The sequence below is a fragment of the Pezoporus wallicus genome, unplaced genomic scaffold (genome assembly GCF_028554395.1).
Source record: "Pezoporus wallicus isolate ANWC-B61680 ecotype Strahan unplaced genomic scaffold, APGP_CSIRO_Pwel_v1 contig_6999, whole genome shotgun sequence".
Taxonomy (NCBI): domain Eukaryota; kingdom Metazoa; phylum Chordata; class Aves; order Psittaciformes; family Psittacidae; genus Pezoporus; species Pezoporus wallicus.
The window spans coordinates 4,250,970-4,275,321 of NW_026640180.1; the positions used below are offsets into that span (position 1 = coordinate 4,250,970).

A 24,352-nucleotide genomic window follows, 5' to 3' on the forward strand; every position below is an offset into this window, starting at 1 on the left:
CAAAAATCAGCCATTAGCTAGGTGTACTGAACATCACAATTTAATCGAATTGTGGGAAGTGAGAAAGGCAGACAGCAGAGAAATAGATTTTAAAAAGCAGACGTTAGGAAAAATATCTCCCATCAGCAGTTAAAGCTCCTCTAAAGTGCTTCCTCTCTTTTCAGAAAGTACATCAACAGGTTGCATCCTGTCAGTTGCCCAAGCTGGACTCCCTCAAAGGACGTTCAAGACTTTAGCAATTCTTATCTTATAATGAGATGAATACTTCTGTTCCAGGATCTAAAATACAAATGCCATGCGCTTCAAGGCTGTAAAAGTAGATAAGATTCCAACAGAGGAATTTTAAGCTTTTTTCTTTGTAATGAATTCCTGCTTACTTTAGCATTGGTGTCTTCTGCCTTTAGCCTTGGAATTTGCTAACCAAAGGAGAGCATGAAGAATGAAATGGTAATAAATCAACTTTTCTAGGCCTCGCCTGTACAGGAATTTGGAAAATTTCAACCTGCTAAACTACAGCAAAGTGAACTATAATTTGCTTTAGGTGAGACTCATCTTGGCCTACCTTAAATTTGCTACTTCCTAATTCAAGCTAAACTAAAAGTAAGGTCTGTGCAGTAAAGCATCCACACAGCTTTTTGCACCACTCCAAACTGCATCCTAATTCCAAAAATTTGCTTTCCTACATAATAACCCCGTGATTATTACTGAAACTGAACCAGGCACAGCTTGGTTACATTAATTATATGCATGACTTCAAATATTTTTAGAAATATTAATTGACTTTAAAAATAAAGACAAAAAAAGAAAGTGTGCTGCTTCCCCACAGTGAATGAGACTTATCTTTAATTTTCTGGTTGCTGCATCACCCATTAAGAAACTGCATAACTATATACACAAATAGAGAGAGAGAACTTTAGTGGATTATGTATTTATAGGATTACCTCGTACTGCTGTCGCTAGTTTGGTTTTATAACAACTATATTTTTAAAACTGGGTTGCGATGACCTTTCTGTGTGGGTTAGCGGGCAGACTGGAATCCAAAAGGGGGATTCCAAAGCATAATGTAATGCTTGAGCCTAACCTATATTTTGCTTCAATATATCATTAAAACATTTTTAGTGATACTTGTGAAAAAAAATTCAAACTGCTGTGAAGACGTGTTCACTGCAGAGGAACCAGAACACAGCTTGTGCAACTGGCAGTGCCTTATGAGTAGAGGGAGAGAGCACCAGTAGTGGCCAGATGCTGGGAGCAGCGACTGCGTTGCATTAGCAAGGCAGGAAGCACCTGAGGTGTTTGCCTCACTTAGTCAGTGCTAGAGACTCACACATTGAAGGAAATGTAAGTCACTCCAGGTGGAAAAAAAGCCATAGCTGAACAACTAAGTAATACAAGCATTCACAGGCTGCTCTTTTAAGACATATGAAAGTCAAATGTAAAACTGCAGTGTTAGCCATGTAAGTTTCCATGCACACACCCATCCCTATTCCAGGCCTTTCACTGTCAGTGAACTGCTTTCATTACACTTTACCCTTCATTCTTGATCATATCCATACTAGTAATGCATGGCTCCAACATTTTCTGCTTGATGATCCAGAACTATTTTAAAAGACATGGAAATTTATCAGAAAGCTGTTCCCTCAAACAATTTCTGACACTCATCTGATCTTAGGTGACTGTAGAACAAGCAGTAATTTTAAAAATACCAAAAGAGTGTGTAAAGATGTCCATACCTGATTCAAGATTCTAATGCAAACATATGTCAGTTCTTCAGGGTACAGGCTGTCACTCATTACCATACATAGCACAAACTGGGTCAAACTAGCTGCAGCCTCTTGATACTGCACTAAATAATGAGTGCTGCTTTAGAGTGTCTGGTCTTAGAGTTGTTGTTCTTTAAGGCAGCGAATGAAAGACCCTGATGATATTTAATTGAAAGCTCATATCCTTCAACTCATTAAGGGTTTCTGGTTTTTATACTTGCTAAAATTAATATGGATGTTCAGCCAAGCTCATGGTTCTCTCATTCTAATGAAAAGAAGCAAAAAGCATACAAACAGCATGAAGACTGAAGCTAGCTAAAGATTTTTGCTGACTGCAAAGAAGTTAGTGGTTAAGCTGATCTGCAAGAACGAAAAAATACAAGTTGATGCAAAGGTAATGATCATGCATGACTTCTAGAAAAAAAATAATCTTAAAGGGATTTAAAATTGGACCAGCAGACTCCTCCTACCCTCCTGAATGTCACTTACAGCAGGGTCTTTAGTACAGCAAGAGAACGGAACACCACAGCGCTCTCTACTTGCGTTGGAATCTGTGCAATTGAAGTAAATATTCAGGTTCCAGTCATCAGCTCCAAAAGCCCCACAGCACTGCCACTAGAACAAAAAAAGAACTTCTTGACTTTCAAAACAAACAAATCTCAGCATTAGTAACATGCATCACTGCTGCCAGTTTCCCTCTAGCTTTCAAAAAATCTGAGATCCCCTCTGGTTTCATTGAAGCTGACTTGGGTTTGCATTTTTAAAAATCAATACTATGGCATACCTGTAAGTTATTAAAATTGTGATGCGATTAAAGTTATGTTCACACCCTGCAACACCACTCTCTGGAGCGAAACACACAGAAGTGAGCTGATACGCCTACAAAACCACCGCAGATTTGTACCTGCCTACAAGCTCAGGCCTCAGGGATAGTAGAGCCAAAAGTACAATATTCTATCCAGTTTAACGTACCCTGGGTTCTCAACATAACTAATCAACTCCAAGGGTTACACTGGTATAGGTACTCGTTTTCCCACTGTGGGGGAATCTTTGCCTGTACATCAGACAATATGAACACATTTATCCTGAGCATCACAGACTGCACAAAACATCTTTACTGAAGGCAAGCAGAATCCTTCAAAAACCAAATAATGCCCAATAGCATGCCTAGACTCTGGCAAAACATGCCAACACACAGGGAATTGGTAAGACTTGCTGAACATACAAAGAATGGATAGGAGATCAGTGGAACACTGATGGTTTACAGCATTTAAAGAGCTAGCTCAATGAACCCACCCATCTCAACTTCAAAACAAATATATACACATATATATATATATAAAATCAAAAGAAACCACAAATCGCATTTTAAAAAGCATTTTACAACTCTCTCTAGATGTAGCACAGCTCCCTCTGCAATACCTGAACATGCTGTCTTCAAGCATTTTCTCTGCTAGCTGAAAAATTAGCTTGCTCTCCAGACTCATGCTGTCCCAGACTTATTTGCTAAGATGGCTTTAGGAAAGCAAGCTTTATGTACTGTCTGCAAAATCAGATTGTAGCCTTTTGGTTGCATACAAGTGGACCACTGCTTTCAGGCTGCGGTGGCCCCTGACCTTCTCCAAGCTGGACAATATTCAAACCCCCAAGGCTTATAGAAGGAAATCAAACACTGAATAAAAATACATTAATTGCAGAATGTACAAAAGCCAATAAATGTGACGTTATCCAACATTCAACCATGTTAGCTACACAGGGTCAAATTCAAAACAACACAGGCCAGAACTGAGTACTGAAGTAAGAAGGCACTGACAAAATAACTTGTGTCCAGAAGTCACTACAAGACTGCTTTACACTGATAAATTACAGAGCTTAATCTACACACGCTTGTGCAGCTCTGGCTTTATCCTTGCCTTCCAAGTGCAAATGTAGCATCATTTAAAGATTTCCTATGAGAACTGTAAGTTGCCCACTTCATTAGGCTAATTGCATTACGCCTAGTTAAAAAGAAGTAACATTGTAGCTTCACCCAGACCAGCTAAATATCTCTGCCACTTTGCAGTGTGGTGTAGCGTCTCTAACATTGCTAGAACTACACCAACATTCATCGTGGAACCAAATTAAGCTTAGAAAATTATATTTTTTCTTTTTTTCTTAACAGATGTGATAGCTCCTACAATAAAGTATTTTTAACACCTCTCTCCCCAAGAAGCCCAAAGTATCTCCATACACATATGGAATATGGTCAAAAATCTGAACACAAGACTGATTTATATGACTTGTAGATTTGACATACTATCATCTTCAAGAACAAGTCACCCCAACTCTCTGCCTTATCTTGCTCATACATCAACAAACAAACCACATGTCACAGGTGCTGTGTGTAGAAGTTCTGTAAAGAGAAATATACATATATACACACACATATTCAAAAGTAATATATGCTAGAATATTTCTGTTGTTCCTTGAAGAAACCAAACAGATGGAAAGTAAAAAATCGAGTACGTATTTTTTCAAAGTAAGCTTTACAAATAAATATAGTCCAACTTACATATTCCTGTGTGAAGTCTATGAGGTTTTGCAAATCAATGTCATCTCGGTATGCTCTGATGTTGTTGTTTATAAAGAAATAAAGCTGATCCTTTATCCAGTCTTTGAATACAAATGCTAAAACACCAGCAGTGAGCTCCAAGAAGAAAATAATTCCAAGAAACACAGAAAACTATGAAGAAAAATGAAAAGGTTAAAATTATTTCACTTTATGACCAAAACCATGTTCTTCAAGGCTCACAATTATGTCCAGCACTAGGGCCTTACCTGTTTCAGCGCAAGTTCAAGCTATTCCAGCACCCATGAAATCTTAAATTAAAAGTACCCATTTTTTAATTAGGGCTGTAGTACAGGAATCCTAATTCTATTCTAACAAATAATAAAAATGCCGAGGAATTTAAACTCTGGGCATTTCCCTGGGATTTTCAAAGGGATCCAAGAGAATTCACTGTAAATTCAACACACATGGCTACTTACCACCTGTAGGGCCCTCTGAAAACTCATCTTAAATTTCTAGATAGGCACTTACATTTTCAAAGGCATAAACAACCAATAGTGCCAGTGGAATACTAAGTGACTTTTTCTTTTGACACCCTCATTGCTGAAGTTTTGCCTAAGCAGACAAAGCAAAAATTGGTAACAGCAGAAATTAATTAATGACTAAATCAGAGCAGAATGTCTGTGGAATGACTCACATCCACATTAAAACCAAATGAGGTTCTATGATTAATGCAAATGCAATGGATGCCAAAGGCATTACTAATGATCTGCCACTTTCTCTAAGGATCTCCACTGAGTCTATGCTGTTTAAAATACAGAGGGGTCCTCATATACTGGAAGCCCATTCCTTTTGCAACTGCGCCTTTGGGTTTCATTTTAATATGTGCTGTGTTTGTTCAGATGCATTTTTAATTTATCCTGCAGCTGCCGTATAGGAAGCTATTTCTGGTACAGCAGATGGGCTCATTTTAGGAAAGCAAAGAGGAGTGAAGTGAAAAAAGGTGTTACAATACCTTCCCCCACTCCCCTTTTTTCAAGCAAGAGAAGAGCAAGTTAGAACTCTTCCAAGCTGTTTTATAAATGCCTCAAGAAGCCTCCTCCCCTTATCAAACGTGTCTTTGGGAGCCAAAAATGTTATTTGAACACAGATATTTCACTGGAAGCCTTTTCATGTATGTATTAACAGTTAATGGTTATTAGACACAACTACTACCCAGGCTTGTGCCCACATCTGGAAGCTGGAGTGGTGGCAGAAAGAACCACTTTATCTTCATCTTCAACACTTACAGGAGGAGACCTTTCAAAAAACTAAACCAGCCTGCTTAGCTAAAGGCATTCTGAATACTAAACTACCTTTGTGTATCAGCAGCTTGTCTTCAACTAACAAGTCCAGTCCAGAGTTCAAGAAGACAACATCTATTTTATTTACTTATCCTGGGCACACTCTTCTCCCTTTCTTCCTCTCAGGCCTCAGCACTGACAGGAAGCAAGCCTTTTCGAATTGGGTAAACAGTACAGAATTGAGGATATCAACAACCAAAGCCTCGCAACAGTCCTATCTTCTCTGTACCACAAGGGGCAATTGCACAGCAGAAACCACATGGGTCACATTCAGTGGTGCATCTACATGCCTCATATTTCATAGGCAGCTTGTTGTGGACTCAAGTTCAACATGCAGATTCCTTGCAGAAACTTCTCTCCATGACCGGAAAGCAAAATGTTAGGCTATATGCATATGAAAAGCAGTAGTTTCATGTTATGATTCTTACCATTGATAGTTTCCAACCTTAAAAAGACAAACCAGTAAGCACTAGAGACTGAAGTGTTGCAAAGTGTTAACAGTCAAGCAAAAACTATTCACAGAACAGTACCTTCACATCAGATAACACCTTCTATTCTCCAAAAGACATTTTAAAATGTTTACGCAGTTAAGCAGGAACAGAGACCATGACTTACACTACGTAATTAATGAATGCCAAAGTTGCAAAGGCTACTTACAAATTTGAGAAGAAAGGTATTTTCTCGTAAAGCTCCAATGCATCCTGCAAATCCCAAAATGAACATAACTCCTCCTACCACTAGGAAGAGCCAAACTGGATCAAAGCCTCCCAGGTCAGTGATGGAGGAGATATTGGACAGCACTCCCTGGGAAAGAAACAATGCCAAGGGGTAAGTATGTTCGGCTTTCAGTTGTACAAATTCTGTTGGCATTTTTCTTCTTAAAAAGGTAGAAGGGTACAGCAACTAAATGTTCTGCAGTACATCAAGCAAACACAATGAAGAAAATCTTTGCAGTTAAAGAGATAAAAGGGGTAATTATGTACAATATTTCTCAATCAACATGTGGAATGAACAGTAAAATGTGCTTCAAAAGTCTTCTACAAGAAACCCACAGGGCATTTTGAGAAACCCACAGGGCATTTTGCTGCTTCTGAGGCTATGACAATTAGTCTGCCAGAAAGTGAGAATAGACATTTGATGAAAACTTAACTCATTTCCTATGCTGAGATGCATTTTAGGTGTCATACACATTGTTTATGTGAACATGCAGTTACACATGTTATGATAGAAAAAGCAGTCAACAGCAAAAACACCAGCTTGAACTCAGCATTTATGCTCAGTATTTACAACAACTGACAGAAATTAGAAGAGAGCTCCTAGGCTGCAGCATCTTGCAATAATAAATTTGACTACCAAATTTTGATGAACTAGATACGTGGCCAACTTAACTTTAGGAATCTACAGTGCCAAAAACTCATTAAAAAAATAATAAAGCATGGGTACTGAGTAATCAGTTAGCAGGAAGAAACTGAAAACAATGTTAAGTCCCTTAGTAGGACATCAGGCAGTTGAAGGACTTGTCTTGAGAGATGGTTTGCACTGATTTAGGTTAGACCTATCATATGGTAAACCACATATGCTGTGATTTCTATATGACAGTCAGCATAGTCTGCTTGTAATGCCATTGCCCCCTTAGAAACAGAGCTTAGATTGTGCTGTCAGTAATCCTGAGGAACTTCTTTAAGACAAACAAACAAACAAAACAAAAAACAACCAACCAACAAAAAAAAACCAAACCAAACAAACAAAAAGCACAAAAACAAAACAAAAACCCAACCACACACATTTTAACCAGGGTTTGGCTGATGTTCAACAGATGGGACATATCAAGAAGCAAGTTCAAAGTCTTCCATATTACACTGAGTTTGTATAGGAATAGTTACAGTTTCCTAAAGCCTTTTGGCAGAAAAAAAAGCTGAAGTATCACTATTTCTTCATCCATCTCCCCAGTGCTGCAGGTCAATGCAAAGCACACTGCTGTAGCAGATATTTCTCTGCATCTTTCCTCAAAGAAGCCTGAACCCAGGCTGAGTGCTCTGGACTACTGCTTTACCTAGCAGCTCCTCAGTGAAGCTGTGGCTTGGAAAACAATACAGACCTTCACCTCTACAGCTCCTTATTTACAGAATTCTGAAGTTCTTCATTCTCTTCCTTTTCCCTGTTCATATCCCCTTTGTTTCTTTGAAATTGTCCCAAACCAGCAATCATTTTGAAGGAAGATATTATAACCTTATTTCCAAAAGTTGATAGTAACGTTAACAGATGCCTGTTCACAACTATGGCTTTACACCCGTGATTTTTTTATTTCTTTTCAGTGTACTCAGTTTAGACCACTCAGAAGATAAAAATGTCATGCAACCAATATTTCTAATACAGTACTCCTCATAGTCTGCCACCACTTCCACATTCATCACTTTCCTCCTACATTACATACAGTACTAGTCTTACTGTCATTCATTAAAAAGAGAAAAATAGACATAATGCATGATATGATAGAATGCTGCTCAGAGCTAGTAGTGCTATCAAAGCAGACCAGTTGGCATGTCTTTTTCTAGACTAGTGATGAGATGATAAGATGTTTCAGCCAGGCTGAAACAAACTTATCTGTCATTAACACTTAAATCAACTTGTACAAAGGTTTTCCACTACTTTTGCTTCATTACATTTGTCATAGAAATCAAAGACATAACTTGCTGGCTAAGAATGACACACAAAATAAATAGCATAATGCAGTAACACACAAACCTTCGAAAAAGTCATGGCCTTGGCCATACACAAGTCAGGAAACATGAGCCCTTCCCAAGGGAAAGAGTAGTAAAATAACTTCACAAAGTTTTTAAGTCCTTTCTGTTTCCCCTGTGTCACTGGAGAAAGGGTGTTGCTTTTGTATGATAATTATTTTACTTTTTAAGAAAAATAACATTCAGTCATTCATTTATGTCTCTCTTCATAACACACTCTGTCTTTCTTTAAAAAAAACAAATAAACAACAAAACCCCCAAGCAACAAGAAGCCCCACAACAATTTACTACATTTAATCAAGTTTCTTCCATATGAAAGTAGTAAAACTCAAATGAAAGAAGAAATTCAAGTGAAATTCAGCTCACATTTGCAGACAGTACTCTTAGAGAAGATAGTCATAATATAAAGAAAGACACGTTAGTGAACAAATATACCACTTTGGATTTTGTCACGTTCCCATTAAGAGTTGATGACAATAAAATTCAATGAACCAGTTCTATATTGTCTTTTCCCACCTTACTTGATTTTCTAGCACTGCCAGGCTCTTTGTACCCTGGTGTGCTACACATTTGCTGGTCATCCAGCAGAAGTCAGTTACCTAATCTCTGGTCTGCTCCAGGCTCCAACTCCTCAGGGTAGCTATGAACTGATGTACTGAAATAGAACACCACAAGCCTCATTTGCTATTGTTTGCTGTCCCTGGAAAGCACCTCTGTGTGAATCTTTTGGTAGTCCACATCTGGCAATCATAAGCCTATTTTGGATAAATCCCAAATAATACATCCTGATAGCAAAAAAGCATACTGCATAATTCTCATTTGTACTGTGTTCTCTGCACATGAATCTCAAGTTATCAGTATTCTGGAGAGACTTCTCAAGGGTATACAATCTTCAGAGAGGCTTTGGCAATGAAACAGTAGCTAGCAGCAGGAATGACAAACATAGCCAATGCTCTGTGGTTACACATAAAGATGCACAAGGTAGCCCGACAGAAGTTTACGGCTCACTACTGAAATTAAGTTTTCCAGTCTTTGTTTTTTTTTCTGGACACTTACAAAGAACCTCTCTGAAGATACAGTGAAGCAACATTTTAAAGAGTATTTAAAACTTTAAAAGTATTTTGTTTCAAGCAGCAAGGCAACAACCAGGGTATATTATCTCACTTTACATTGCTAAGAAGAGCTAAACACATTGTACTTTAGGCACACGCTTTTCCTATCCATCACAAGTTTCTGTAACATCTGCTACCATGGTATTCAGCATTTTTTGCCTGTAACACCTACTTCTGGGAGAGCTTGGCAGAGGTGTACAAATGCCTGGTAGTAACCAATTCTGTCTTCATCCCGTTTTTAATCAAAAGGAGAAGGGAATGTTTCCAGAGGTGCTTGAGCAGAAGATCAGTACTCTCATATTCCTACATAACCCTCCAGTGACACACTCTGAATCTTTGGGCTGAGCAGTGAGTCACAGAATATACAGTGACTGTCAACTGACCTCCTGCATCAATGCAGGACCTTAACACACCACCTGTAAATCCTTTCAAGTCAGGCTTTCTATAAACGCAAAAAGTATTTTTCCTAGAAACACTACTGCAGTAGTGCACTTCAACCTTTATTGTTAAGTAGTTGCAAGTACTATCACTGTTTTTAGCCTCTGAAAGGAGGAAGTTTATTTTTCCTGAACCCACATTCTCATTTTGGAAGCACGGTTATTTTTCTAGGTTATACGTACATCACTTTCTTGGTAGTTTAGGCAGTGCGTAATCTTTATTTGGCAGTAAATATTTTATGCAAAGCTACGTACTCTAATACTTCTCGTGATGGTGTCAACCCAGGGGCTCTGCTGTAGTCCCACAAGGAGAGTCAGCAGGATGTGTTCCCTGGCCGATCTCCAAATCATCTGTTTGCTCTTTCTCCCCCACCTTCATTTGCCTGATGTACATCACAACGCCTGGGTCATTTAACCTTTTAATCAACCACAAATCAAAACTTGTTTGAGGTAGTGAAGCAACAAAAGAATCATCTATAATCAAAGTAAAATCAATACTGGTAAAGTTATGAAAACAGTTCCTTTATTTGTAAAACCTTCTTCACTTCAGTGACAAGTATATAATGATGTAGGCATGGAAGAGGAAAGATGTTCCTACCCCACATCAAATTCAAGAGAGGAAGTCAAGTGAAACATTATAACCTGCTCTTTTCTTCAACAAATGGGTGGGGAAAAGGCATTGGTGACGACTTCTGCCACACCAAGAAACACGAGACAACCAAGCAAGGCCTGCCAGAAACACCTGCAGAACTAGAGTCTTCCCCTTATGGTAAGTGAGCAGAAATGCACTCTCTAAGGGATGCCTTAATCCAGTGACAGATTCTCTGCTGTCATGCCTTTTTTCTTCGTCTGTGGCAAGAGCCCTCCACCCTACACGGCTCAAGGGAGAAGGCAATAAAGGAAAAATACTGGACTTGAAGACTGTAACTCAAGAAGGCCCCTCCTGATACTATAGCTGCACAATTATTGCCATTATCCCATCAGTAAAGAAGAAGGAATCAGTCAGTTAGAAAAGCACCCCTTCTTTAAAAAGGGGTACACCCCTCACCCCTTCTCCATCTTGGACTCTTAAAGATCATCAGGACAATTTGTACTACTTTCCAGAGACTGACTCTAGCTTCCACCTTTGATGCACATCCACATTAGCATTTCAGGCCAGATCCAGGAGTCACACATTAGCTATGCTTCAGTTCACACTATGGAAGTGTCAGAGCACACAGACTAGATTACTTACAAATGAAAATGTGCCCCTGGAACATAACTCATGCTCCGTTCATGGGCATTTAGTCCACGAGATGAGACTAGAACTAGCCTGAAGAAAACTCAAACCTTTCCAGAATCTGGGTTTTCAATACCATTTCTGGTCCAGACTATTTCCATTTAGCAAACACAGCCTTTGTGTGCTGAACCCAGAAACTTACTTTTATTCCCCTAGAATGTATGGATGCTAACACAGTCATCTTGGAGCAGTGTCTCGGTGTTGGTACACCTATACAATTTAATTGCATTACTGCTTCCTAATGAGACAAAACAGAAGGGAGTCACAAGCGCATTAACAAACTAGTAAGACTTCCATTCAGGCTGACTGTGGTTAGTGTAGAGAATTGACTGCCATGTTCAGGTCTCAGAGATGTTCCCTGAAGTATGCTAGACTGCTTCTCTTTGAACAGCTCATCTCACAGGCACAGCAACATACTATAGGGCAAGAGAGAATGGCTCCAAGTGAAAAGACTGGGCAACTGCAATTTTGAAAAGCTAAGCCGGTAATGAAAATTTAAGGCATCTTGAGTCAGAGACAGCTTTGGAGAATCACCATTCTAGGGAATAAGGAGGCGATGCACTGTGAAAGTATATGGAATTTGGCCAATGGAAGTGCATGTAAAAGAATAGGACTCAACACAACAGTTCCCGTAACAAACAACATCCCAGAGGGCCTTTAAAAACAGTAAAAAGAAGAAACCAACACCAGTAAGAAAGGAGAAATTGGCTTTTTTTTTCCTTTCAAGATGGAAAAAGGCTTCTCTGCTGCAGAATCCCATTACAGAGGGGATATGGGAGAGGGAGGGGGAGAATGGGGGGATGGACAACAAAAAAAGCAGATGGCCAGAAAAAGATTCAGCAGTATAGGAACTTCTGAAACATTTATTCTCTGCAAACAGAGGATTAGCCTTTCCACAAACTAATCTGCAGCACTAAAAATCACTGGCAAATAGAAACACATGGTAGTGATGGGAAATAAAAGTATTTCCAAATGCATGATTCTGAGACAGAAAAATGTCTCGCTACTTTGTTAGTCATAAAATCCATGCAGTTTCTCCATGTTGTGCATCTGAATGAGCATGAGGAACAGAACAATAGTCATTGAAACATGCCAAATTAATTCCATTCCAGAATTTTGCCTCTGCAAGCAAGAAACTAGCTGGGGGATGTTTACAAATCTTATTTCCTTGATTTTTGTTGGGTTTGCATTTCCCACAGTAAACATCAATAGCAGCATAACTTTATTTTTCAAGTGTCTAGTTAAGGAGAAGACCTAGTCTAGTTTTCTTGCCATGACAAAGCAAAGTTCAATAGATGAATAACTGGCATGGATACACACAAGATTTTTACTTTTCAGGATTAATGGTTACAAAGTGTTGGAATATTAGTAAAATTATCTAACCAGCCTCTTTAGATAATGCACCCTTATGTGCTGAAATTTAAATTAAATGTAATAGTGAATATTATTATCCCTCTCCTCCCCAGACCTGTAAAATACAGAGTCCTGGCTTAGAAGCAAGGCACATGCTTTAGTATCCTTCAGTCCACAAGGATCTACAGGATATGCTCACCATTTTCTTGTCAACACTTGATTTTAAAAGAACTGTATGATAGACATGTATGCACAACAATTATGGAATATCATTTCCTCTTGATGTCTGCCACTCACAGGGACAGTTGAAAAAGTGAGAATTTTTTCCCCAAGAACAACTGTAGTTTTCACTGCAGGGCAGGGAGAGAGACTTGGTCTGACAAATTGTGACTGTTTCTATGTAGGGAGTCTAGCCTATCCCAGAACACCCAAGCAGACCTAAATCAATTTAGATCAACACCTAAAACTCTAGGTTAAAATGTAAGATCCACATTTAGAGCTCTTGCTTGGTAAGAATACTGTGCTGGCACACAAGGTACCATACTGGTGCTCCAAACTGCACACAACTCGACTTCTGAGCTGGAAGAGGACCGCTTCATTAAGGGGAAATCCCGCCTGACCAATTTGGTGGCCTTCCATGATGGGGCTACAGAACTGATGGACAGGGGTAGAGCAGTTGATGTCATCTACCTGGACTTGTGCACTGTCCCGCACGACATCCTTGTCTCTAATTGGAGAGACATCAATTTGATGGATGGACCACCCAGTGGATAAAGAACTGGCTGGATGGCAGCACGCAAAGAGTTGTGGTCAATGGCTCAATGTCCAGCTGGAGAACAGTAACGAGTGGTGTCCCTCAGAGATTGGTGTTGGGACCGGTCTTGTTTAACATCTTTGTCATTGACATGGACAGTGGGATTGAGTGCGCCCTCAGCAAGTTTGCCAATGACACCGAGCCGTGAGGCTCGGTTGATACCCTGGAGGGAAGGAATGCCATCCAGAGGGACCTCGACACGCTTGTGAGGCGGGCTGATGCCAACCTCATGAAGTTTAACCATGCCGAGTGCAAGGTCCTACACCTGGGTCGGAGCAATCCCAGGCACAGCTACAGGTTGGGCAGAGAAGAGATTCAGAGCAGCCCTGCGGAGAAGGACTTGGCGGTGTTGGTCGATGAGAAAATGAACATGAGCCAGCTTCAGTGTGCGCTGGCAGCCCAGAAAGCCAACCGTATCCTGGGCTGCATCAAAAGGAGTGTGACCAGCAGGTTGAAGGAGGTGATCCTGCCCCTCTACTCTGTTCTCGTGAGACCTCCCCTGGAGTATTGTGTGCAGTTCTGGTGTCCTCAACATAAAAAGGACATGGAACTGTTGGAACAAGTCCGGAGAAGGGCCACGAGGATGATCAGGGGACTGGAGCACCTCCCGTATGAAGACAGGCTGAGGAAGTTGAGGCTGTTCAGCCTGGAGAAGAGAAGGCTGCGTGGAGACCTCACAGCAGCCTTCCAGTATCTAAAGGGGGCCTATAGGGATGCTGGAGAGGGACTCTTCATTAGGGACTGTAGTGATAGGACAAAGGGTAATGGGTTTAAACTTAAACAGGGGAAGTTTAGATTGGATATAAGGAAGAAGTTCTTTACGTGAGAGTGGTGAGACACTGGAATGGGTTGCCCAAGGAAGCTGTGAATGCTCCATCCCTGACAGTGTTCAAGGCCAGGTTGGACAGAACCTTGGGTGACATGGTTTAGTGTAAGATGTCCCTGCCCACGGCAAGGTGGTTGGAACTAGATGATCTTAAGGTCCTTTCCAACCCTAACAATTCTATGATTCTATGAGTGTATTCTAGTCACACTGACAAAACAACAAAAGCCTAGAAACTGAACTTATGCACATAATCAACCTCTTCCAGTTCTCCCTCTTCATTTCACTCCATTTTACACCATAACTAAGACTATTAAAACAAATTTTGCAAGGATCTGCAGACTTTTTTTCCCCACTTTAGGATCTCTGCCTTTGCCACCTCCTACTTTAAGTATACCCCAAAAGCATAGTACTTTTCTTCTAAAAACTTCCTCTCCATGGACAGTCTTATAAGGTCTCAGAAGACATAACAGCAATTTACCTCTTTGTCTCATGACTCTTTAATATAAATCTCCTGCAGGTAATGAGAGCACCAGGAAGCTTATTCTCCCAAGTACCTACTGTCATCATACTATGAACACTCCCAGTAAGCCCACACTATGTAATACATACAATGAAGGAAGGAAATAGACATTTTGTTCAAGCCTAGTTTACTTTTAAAAAGTCAATGGAAGAAATGACTTGAAGTGGTTAAAAAGAGCCAGTGAAATATAAACATCTTTCCCCTGCTGCTGAGCAAAGGTAGTTGCTTGGGCTTAGAACAGACTCTTTGTAGGTTAACAATGTTCATGTCACTGTTGGGGGTTGTGAGGTGAAAATCAGCTGCCACAGATGAACTTTTTTTATGGTACAAGCTCAAGTCTAATGTGCTTGAAAACACTGTGAGATTGTGAGCTATATAGTGCATCCATGTATAGATAGCTTTATTCATCCTCTGAGTTTATTGCCCCATTCCACCCCCCCAGATCTCTTTCAGGTTCATGACTCAGAATGCTAATTGCCTAGTTTTTGTTTCAGGCTGGCTGACTGACTGTCAAGCCAATTCTATTGCCTATTTGACAAATGAGCTCTTTTGCCTCCCTGCAGAGACTGTAAGGAAGGTCATGAGACTGTATAGCATGCTTTTTTAATTCTTTACAACAAAAGTTTAAAGGACAGAATTCAAGCCAACTTTGTAAAAAAGAGAAACTAGCCACCAAACCCACAAGTCTACCCCAAACTGGTTTTAGCAGGCAGCAAATGGGGTTCCGGTTAAATGTAGGTTATTTCTTTACATCCTGCATTTTTAATGTGGCCTGGCACACCCTCTTGTTATCTTAAAAAGGTTCTGTGAAGTAGCAAAAGTATATATAAGTTGATGGCCACATTATAAAACATCATAGCTGGACATAGCTGGATATAAAGCCACATGATTCATGACAAGATATCGAAATCCTCCCCACCACCAAAATCAGTTTACAGTAGTCTTTCTGAAAATCCAATCCTGAAAAAAAACCCTTACAAATTTCTGTTTAATAGATTATACAATAGCAGCACCAAGCTCAACTTTGATAAAGACGTACTTCATTGGGATAGCAGCAGTCTTCACAGAACAGTTGAGCTTGAAGGGCACCTCTGGAAGTCATCTGGTCACCTAAACCTGGCTCCTATGACCATTTCTAGACTGCTTTTGAATATTTCCAGAGGGAGACTCCACATCATCTCTGGGCGAACTGTGTGTTTACTGATATTCAGGAACGTGCCCATTGCCTCTATCACTGGGCACCACTGAAAATAGCCTGGCTCCATCCTTCAGGTATTTATATACCTGAAGATCCCTCAAGTCTGCTCTTCTCCATGCTGAACAGTGCTCTCTCTCTCAGTCCTTCCTTGTAAGAGAAATGCTCCAGTCTCTTAATCACATAGTGATCACATAGCCCTTTGCTGAACTCTCCAGTATGTCAATGTCTCTCTTGCACTGGGAAGCCCAGAACTGGCCCAGGTGTGCCCTCACCAGCGCTAAGTAGAGGGGAAGAATCTCCTCCCTCAATCTGCTGGCAACACTCATAATACAGCCCAGGGCACTGTTAGCCTTCTTTGTCACAAGGACACAGCCCTTGCTCATATTTGAGCTCATACCTGGCATACAGCAGGACACTTGGTTCCACTCTGCAAAGCTGCCTTGCTGCCTTACAGTATACCACTACAACAGCCTGTAATGCTCAAGGATATCCAGGCTAGCCTTAGGCAAAAAGCAGTCCAGCTCAACAAGTACTTTTCAGTTAAATTACAGATCTCTCAAGTCTTAAGCTTCACCTACTTGGCTTTCACCTCCAACTCCCCAGCTGCAGGAAGAACAGCTCTGTCTGGGATGTAACTGATCTGTCCCCCACTAAGCTGCATGGGGCCTATGAGTCTCTGGAACTTGATCTTGCTGACTGCAGCTTCTAGCCATTGCCTCTCCCACAGAGAGCTGAGTGAAGGAAAGGCCTCAAATTGGCTTGACACAAGTCCATTTTTCAATAATTCTTGCTACAAGAATGAAGTCTGTCTATGTTCAAGAGTCCTGCATTTAAGCTATACATTCTGGTTTATACAACCATGAACTGCAATAGTCCACACGAAGCACAGCAGAACACAGCAGTTAGAGAAACTGAGAAGAGATACTAATTTTCAAGGAAGGACCTGTGCTTTAAAACAAACTTTTATTAATTTCTACAGAAAAACCTACTACACATGGAAGCCTGAGCTAAGGCATATTAAATTGCTCTCAGTGGCTTTATTTGCTTAAGAACAACATAGCATTTTCTCCTGCTTTCATGATCTGATTAAAAATGTTTTAAAATTAGTTGATAACAGACTTGCTAACAGATGGGAGAGGAAGCTTTCCCATATAGAAAATACATAAAACTTAACAAACCATTATTCTGCCAGAACACCCTAAAGCTGTAGGACTAGCATACTTTAAAGACTAGACTATACCAGTTTTCCCTTTACCAGCTCATTCATTCTAAAGAGGAATGATTTCTGTTACCTACTGAAATGATACAAAAGTGTTAAAATATCTTCTAAAAAGCCACTATGAACTAAAATTCTCTGGAACTTAGACACAGGTATAAACTCTGTGAGTATGCTCACAATATCAAAAACAATATCCTTTTACATCTTTCCTGAATGAAAAAAAAAAAAAAAAAAAATCACAGCACCTCTTTCCAAGCCTATTCAATCCAACACAAGTATCATATGGCATGCAAATATACATACATATAGGTGTGTAATATGTGAGTTAATATCCCATTACTAGTTGCAATTATCTATATCCAAGCCACATGCACAGAACAATTAGAATCTAAGTTAGCAACTCACTTCTGAACCAGCAAAATTTGTCCTGCATTTTTAGAGTGGCAACACTCCAGTGCATCCAACGTGTTATCTGTTCTGCTCCAAGTGCTACTTACTATGTCTTAAGTGAACATCAATTTGTAATTTACTTGATGTTTTCCATTACAAGAAAACAAACAAACAAACAAACGAATTTCATAGCACCACTTATCAGCCTATATTATTTTCAACCTTTTAAACAAAGAAGAGAAGGAAACTCTGGCTTTGATTTTACTTGTTGTCTTTTAGCAAGCAAACTCTTCATCCACTAACCCAAAATATACAAAACAAGTCAGTATGCAATGACTTAACATTTCATCTTCTTAACAATATTTGCAATAAGCAAACTAAAAATTAGGCTTTGGTTCACAAATGCTTTCTCTTTCCCTCCCCCTTTTATTTCCATTTCAAAGTTGATTTTACAGTCTTGCAACATAGTGTTCCAGTGGACAGCTTTATTTGAACAAGGAAAAAACAACAGTTATTCTGTCTCGGGCTTGGCTTGGGTTTTAGGGTAGGTTTTTTTTTCTTTTTTGTTTGTTTTTAAGAGGAACAGCAATTAGCATGCTGCTATGTTAAGGCAAAGCCAAGGAGGCTTGTTTTCAGGAAGCTGCCCTCTTAGACATGTAGGCTCCCTGGATATGGTCTCTGGTGCATCCAGAGACACACTGCCAATACTGCCTCCAGTAGAGTGTTCTAGTATCTGACCTGCAGTTTGAGCATGCACAGATTGAAATGGTTATTTCATGTGCAAGTGTCAGCCATAATTTGTTGCCAAGGCATTCCTGGGAAAGATGCCGACGAGCTTCCTCTAGGTGAGCTGAGCTAAGGTTTTATTTGACAGACTTGATTTTGTTTCAGTAGAAATCATGCGTGGACTCATAAAATGTTTGGCATATTACTATTCCAATATTTCATTTTAAAAAAAATAACCACAAAAACAGAGAAAGAGTGAAAACACGGAGTTTGGTGATATATTCAGCTTACCTTTTCATTCCATGCCCACAATCCAATCCCAAGGAACGCTATGCCAAGGAACTAAAAAAAATATATATATATATCAGAGCAGGAATTATAAATCTATAGATTCTTCTTTAAATATGCATATTGACTCATTATCTTTGCTAGATAACAGCTTTATAGGGGCTGTGGGGGCTTACATAGAGTTTTAAAATACATATGCAGGTGTTAATTTTACAACTCAATCACTGTAACTACAAGAACTTAAAACTCGCACAGTTCATTCAGGGGCATTCCACATAGGAACAGTAGGTGTGATAAATGTCACTTTCTCAGCATCAAGCAAGTAAGGTTCTTCTTGAGTTTGTCAGACCCAAAGCAAACTCCAGAGTCAAGCAACACGTTATTTTACTGTTGTACAATACAACTGTCCTCGCACAACCCTCCCAGTGAGAGAAATGATTAAAAGTCCTAAATACACATCTACCATAACTTTTAGCAATGTTGTCCGCAGAAACACAGAAAGCTTTTTAAATATAACACATGATTTTTGGGGGTGTGGGTGGGGAAGAATAATAAAAATACCGGTTTAAAAGACTAAGATCTTTTAAAAACCTTGAAGTCAACATTTTATAACCTTTCTGGTGCTGCATGTTTCTGTACTTTGCAAAGTACAGAAGTTTGCAAAGGAAGTTACAGTCCCTTTCTCCTCCAAGGGTCTCAAAGGCACTTAACTGAAAAGACAGTATCTTTCCCATGTGATGGGAAAGGGAACAGCACCTGTGACTGTTATACCCTGTATTCTCCGTTCCATCTGAATCATCTGAATGATTTAGAGTGCATTGTTTCCTTCCAGATATCGCAGGGTTTCCATGCAAAATGCACACAAAGGACTAGTGAAACAAGCAAAACAGGTAGCATAAGCACTGTCTCCCAACATCACATCATACAGCACCAATCATGCAGAATGATTAAAAAATACATAGTAAGTGTCTAAACACACCTCTTTCTGTCCATCTGTGCAACTTGCATCTCCACTTTTTAAAGCTAAGTGCTGGTTAAAAAAAAACCCAAAACAAAACAAAAAGACCCAGCACTATATTCACTCTAGTTTTGGGGCATGTAATGCAATGTTGCTCAAACATCAAACTCTTTCTTTGTGGTTTCTTCACTCTGCAGTGTACAATTTATTTTGGCACACAGTAGACTTTCTCAAAGTTTGTGTAAACATAAGTATCCTAATGATTTTTCCTTTGCAAAACAGGACAAAAGTGTTTTTCTGTTGAGAAGCAGGAAGAGGTAGGAATATCAACTTTAAAAGCTTTCCCAGACGTTATTTCAACAGCTTCAAAGCAAGATTCCTTCTTCCTTATGCACACTTTAAAATGCAGGTTTAGCTTTATGCTGCTTCTTACTACTGTTGTAAAGCATAACATCAAGTGGAATACACTCACTACAATACGCTGAAGTTCCCCAACACACCAGCATCTGTAACTTTGCTCTTCCAAGTGTTCTTTGTCAGCTGACCAAGGGATCATACATACTACATCCAGCCAGCTCACCCAGAAGTTCATTCATACTAACTGAGAATAAAACTCTCCTTTTTGACTTGAAGAGTCATGACTCGTCAAAAGTACACAATACTACAAGCCAGTACTCTTCAAAGGGAACTGTCACAAGCCTGGCTGTATTTTAATACAAGATAAATGGAAATTATCTCTAGGTGGAAAAACAGAACTGCTGGTCAAGAATGTCTGTTATTTCAGCAGCCTTAATTGTCTATGAAGTAACAAGAGATGGACATGGGAATGTCAGTACAGCCTCCTGTGATACACCACATGAGCCAGAAAAGGTCATTGTACCTGCATCAAAACTGCTTTTTTCCTATGGTTATAAGCTTGCCAGAAGAGTATGTGCATTCCTCCTGGCTGCAGTGATTATCTGAAACTTGAGATAAAACTGTACAAGTTTCTAATCACTTTTAGACATGCATTTAAGTTCTTTTTTGCAGTAACAGGCTCCTTTCCTTATTTCTTACACAGCCAAAGGCACCAGGGTAAAAGGAACAGAAGTGAGCGAAAAAGAAGCTGCGTTACTATAAAAATCCATAAACATCATCTGGAAGTGGCAAACTTTCAAAGTGGAAAGGTACAAATCATTATGTTTTACAAACAGCTTAATATGCTTTTGAACAGAATAAGCACGTAAAACTAGAATGAAATACTTTAATCAGTGCACACAAATGTAACTTAACAGCCATAGACATCAGCTGCAAGTCTGGCTCAGATCCAGCAGCTTTATTAAATTCAATATAGCCAAATGTCCTGATCCCTCACCAGAATTTGAGACTTAAGAGTAAGATTACCTGATGGGTTACAAAAGGTGACATATAGTAGACTATACAGGTCTCAAGCCAGATCAAGCTCATCTCAATTTACTTACTGGCTAGTAAGACTGTGCTATGCTAAGCTGAAGCACCTTCAAAAAAAAGTGAGATTGTCAAGCTTCTGGAAAACCTGTCAAGAAAATAAACAGGAAACAGTTCTCTTGAGTTTTCAAGAGGATCAAAGAATTACATGCTGCTCAGTCCTTTCCATACCCCAAAGAAGAAATTTCTGTTCAGTTGCCTTTTGAGCAGCTGAGAAAACAAAAACAATGGACAAGATCCATTAGGAGAAAAAGGTTTAGGATGGAATCATGAACTCTTTATCACAGGATACTGTGGAAATCAAAAGCTTAGTGGCATTCAGGAAGGGGAAAAAAAAAAAAGAACACACAAAAACCCCCAAACAAACAAAAAAACAACAAAACAAAATTAAACAAACCAACAACAGCACACACCAAAACCAAATGAATTTAGATCTATTAATGGAAGATCCATAGATCCATAGCTATTGCAAAGTGATTTTGATACAGTGCTTAGCTTGTGATTTTTTTTACACTTTTGCTCATTAGGAGATTATAATCAGGAAAAGATCACTGTATGCATGCTTTCTTGCTTAAATGCTTCTTGGCTTGAACAAATTCTACTTGTATTGTTTGAGACAAAATACTGAGCTAAGCAGACCACCAACCTAACCGTCTACAATCCTGCCTTAGAAAGGCCCACCCTTGCACAAACACAGCCTGCTATAGGGATGAAACTCTCAGTAATCCTCACTGGCAGAAGACAGCTTGTTCATGAGGAGACTTACACCTCTCACCAGGATTAATTTTGGTTGCTCTTGACAATGATGAAAGAAACTCTTGCAGAGCCTAAAAAAGAGTTGAAAGTGCTTAGCAAAAACCTCTAGATTTTTGCTGTTATAACCAGAAGTAAAGCAGGATGCATATTCTGCTTATCTTGCAGTCCTTACACAGATGTCTCCTAGACATTCTTGTTCTGCTTGCTTGTAACCAGAAAGAAAATCTCTTTGCATCTGTAGCACATGGGGAGATGATGAGATGGTTTATACATCATCTCTGTTAAGTCTGGAAAATTTCATTTACAACCATTAAATTATTCCAACAAGTAATAAAAAGGTGGAAGTTTGCCTCATTATCTATAAAACACTCTACAGGCAAAAAGTCTCAATTCTCCACAGACATCTAAGCAAGACCATTTAGCCTGACTATAAATGGTCACTGGAACTAGGGCAGAGCTTGTAAAATCCTGACACTTTTCTCTTTTAAACAATCATTTGCAGGAGAAAACATTCCTCTGGTCTATTACAGCCTTACAGAAGAACTTGCACAGTAGTACTTTCTCAGCTATAGGTTTTCTACTCACAAACATCAGACAGATATATTCAAATTTCACTTCTATGAAGATTAAAGGTATTTAAAAGTAGAAAGTGTAGCAGTACTTGTACCCTTGCCTTACTTTCAAAGGTGTTTTGAGCTGCGCATCTCTTATTTCCTGTATTGACTTTGATTTTTTTTATTCTTTGTTGCTAGGGATATAGCATCACAGAGCCCAACATTTCATTTAAGGGATGTTGGGGTAAATAGTAATGCAAATACTAGAAAAAAATTGATAGAAAGAGAAGAGCTTAATTGTAGAGTGATCAGACATTACTGCACATACTGAATTTTTCATTTCAGCTAACATTCTTAGATAATTGGTACCAGTTTTCAACCAAGCAGTATAAGGCTGGATAATGTGCCATGTGCATAAACCAATGTAAGTCCCTAAATTGATATATTAAAGACTTCTGTGAGATGGAACTGTAGTACAGCCACCTAATTTCACCTTCACCACCACAATACGAACACACTAGCAGAAGCATGTCAAAATCGTCAGAGTTCAGAACCAGCATTTCCTCACAAGAGCTTGTATTTTTTTGAGCCCTGTATTTAGACAGCGTGAAAACCTCCCACCTGCCTTTGCTTTGAGCTGCCACAAGAACTGTGTGTATGACATTAGCAAGGAGACTATCAGGATTCCTATGGGCACTGCAATGTTTATTCCATAGCAACACGCTGCAGGTTATTCACAGGATGAGACACCTACCCTTCCATGCGATTCAAGCCAGCACAGCAATGGAACGCAAAGTACAGTATTTTACTGACAAGCACAGCAGTGGTCAGGACAACATGAAGTATAATATTTCATATCCTGAAACACAATCAGGAAAACACAGGACTCCTGAGCTTTGTACATACATGAAACAGCACTGACAAGTTCCTAAATGACTAAAACCTCAGGTGAACTATTTTTCCCCAAGCACTTCCTCTGTAGCATTCTGCCCTCAGACTCACTCAGACGTATTTCAGTCAGAACACTCACTACTTTCTTTAAAGTATCTTATGCCAAATCAGTCTTTTTGCTTTTTAAGCCAGGGCAAAAAGGAGCTTAATGTCTGTGTCAGAGCACTAAGAATAAGCACTTGTTTTTCAGTAGCCCTGACAGAGAAAGGGCACCAAAACAGAAATTAAAATGAAGTTTCATGTAGTTTTCTTCTTCCCTTCATGCCACTGATGTGTATTCTGCTTTAAATATGTCAGCATTCTTTCAGATAAAACAAATAGGACATCCTCTAAACTCTCCAGCTTTCACCTGGACCAGTATCACAGGGAAAGTACCAGAAGTCTGCCCTGTTCCTTCTTCCATTCACCCCAGAACCGATAACTTTTCCTTTCTCAACACAAATTATTACAGCATTTTATTTTCATGTGGCTAAACATATGTGATGACCATGGGAAAGGCAAACTGCTCTAAGCATACATATGCATCTACACATTTATGCTGATGCTTATATAAGAATGAATTCCCTTAAAGCCCAATTCTTGTTTGCCCTGAGACACTGCCAGCAGGAAAACTCCAGGTCCTCACAGTCAGTGAATGAAGATGCTGGGTAGGTAACTAATTACCATTTTGGTTCACAGGAACATTCACATACAGATTGAATATAGACTGAGACATCAAAACTCCATTTCCATTTTATGTGCGGCTTTTAAAAAACATTAAACTATATTTCACAGATAACTACCTCAGTAATACCTGTTCCATCCTAATACAAAACATACACAAGTAGAAGAAATAATGTTCCAGTTTCCACACATTTTGCTCAGCTGAATCAGAGACACAACTGATTTTATAGCATCATCCAAAGTAGAAAAACAGACCTGAAAACACAATGAGAAAAGCTCCATCTTGCACAACTCTTCGCATGATGCTTTCTAATGAAAAATTCAGCATGTATGACCTGTATTTTCAAAGCAAGGTACTGTGGCTATTAGTGTATCTCTCATTTTCATGGGTTTTCCATTTTGTCTGACAAGCAAAATATATATACTCCCTTCCCACCCACCCCCCCCCCCCCCCCCCCCAAATGTAC

At 39.4% G+C, this 24,352-nt stretch overlaps 1 protein-coding gene across 2 annotated transcripts in view; it reads right to left on the reverse strand.

Annotated features, from left to right (window-relative positions):
• TSPAN5 (tetraspanin 5) overlaps positions 1 to 24,352 on the reverse strand; it is an 86,113-nt gene that overhangs the window by 3,869 nt on the left and 57,892 nt on the right. Inside the window, exons 2-5 of one of the 2 annotated variants that reach the window (XM_057417944.1) lie at positions 18,561 to 18,611; positions 6,312 to 6,458; positions 4,315 to 4,485; positions 2,253 to 2,378 (exon numbers count right to left, since the gene is read on the reverse strand). In XM_057417944.1, coding sequence (XP_057273927.1) covers positions 2,253 to 2,378; positions 4,315 to 4,485; positions 6,312 to 6,458; positions 18,561 to 18,611 — 495 coding nt within the window. The remainder of the gene's footprint in view (positions 1 to 2,252; positions 2,379 to 4,314; positions 4,486 to 6,311; positions 6,459 to 18,560; positions 18,612 to 24,352) is intronic. The other variant, XM_057417945.1, reaches the window with a different exon arrangement.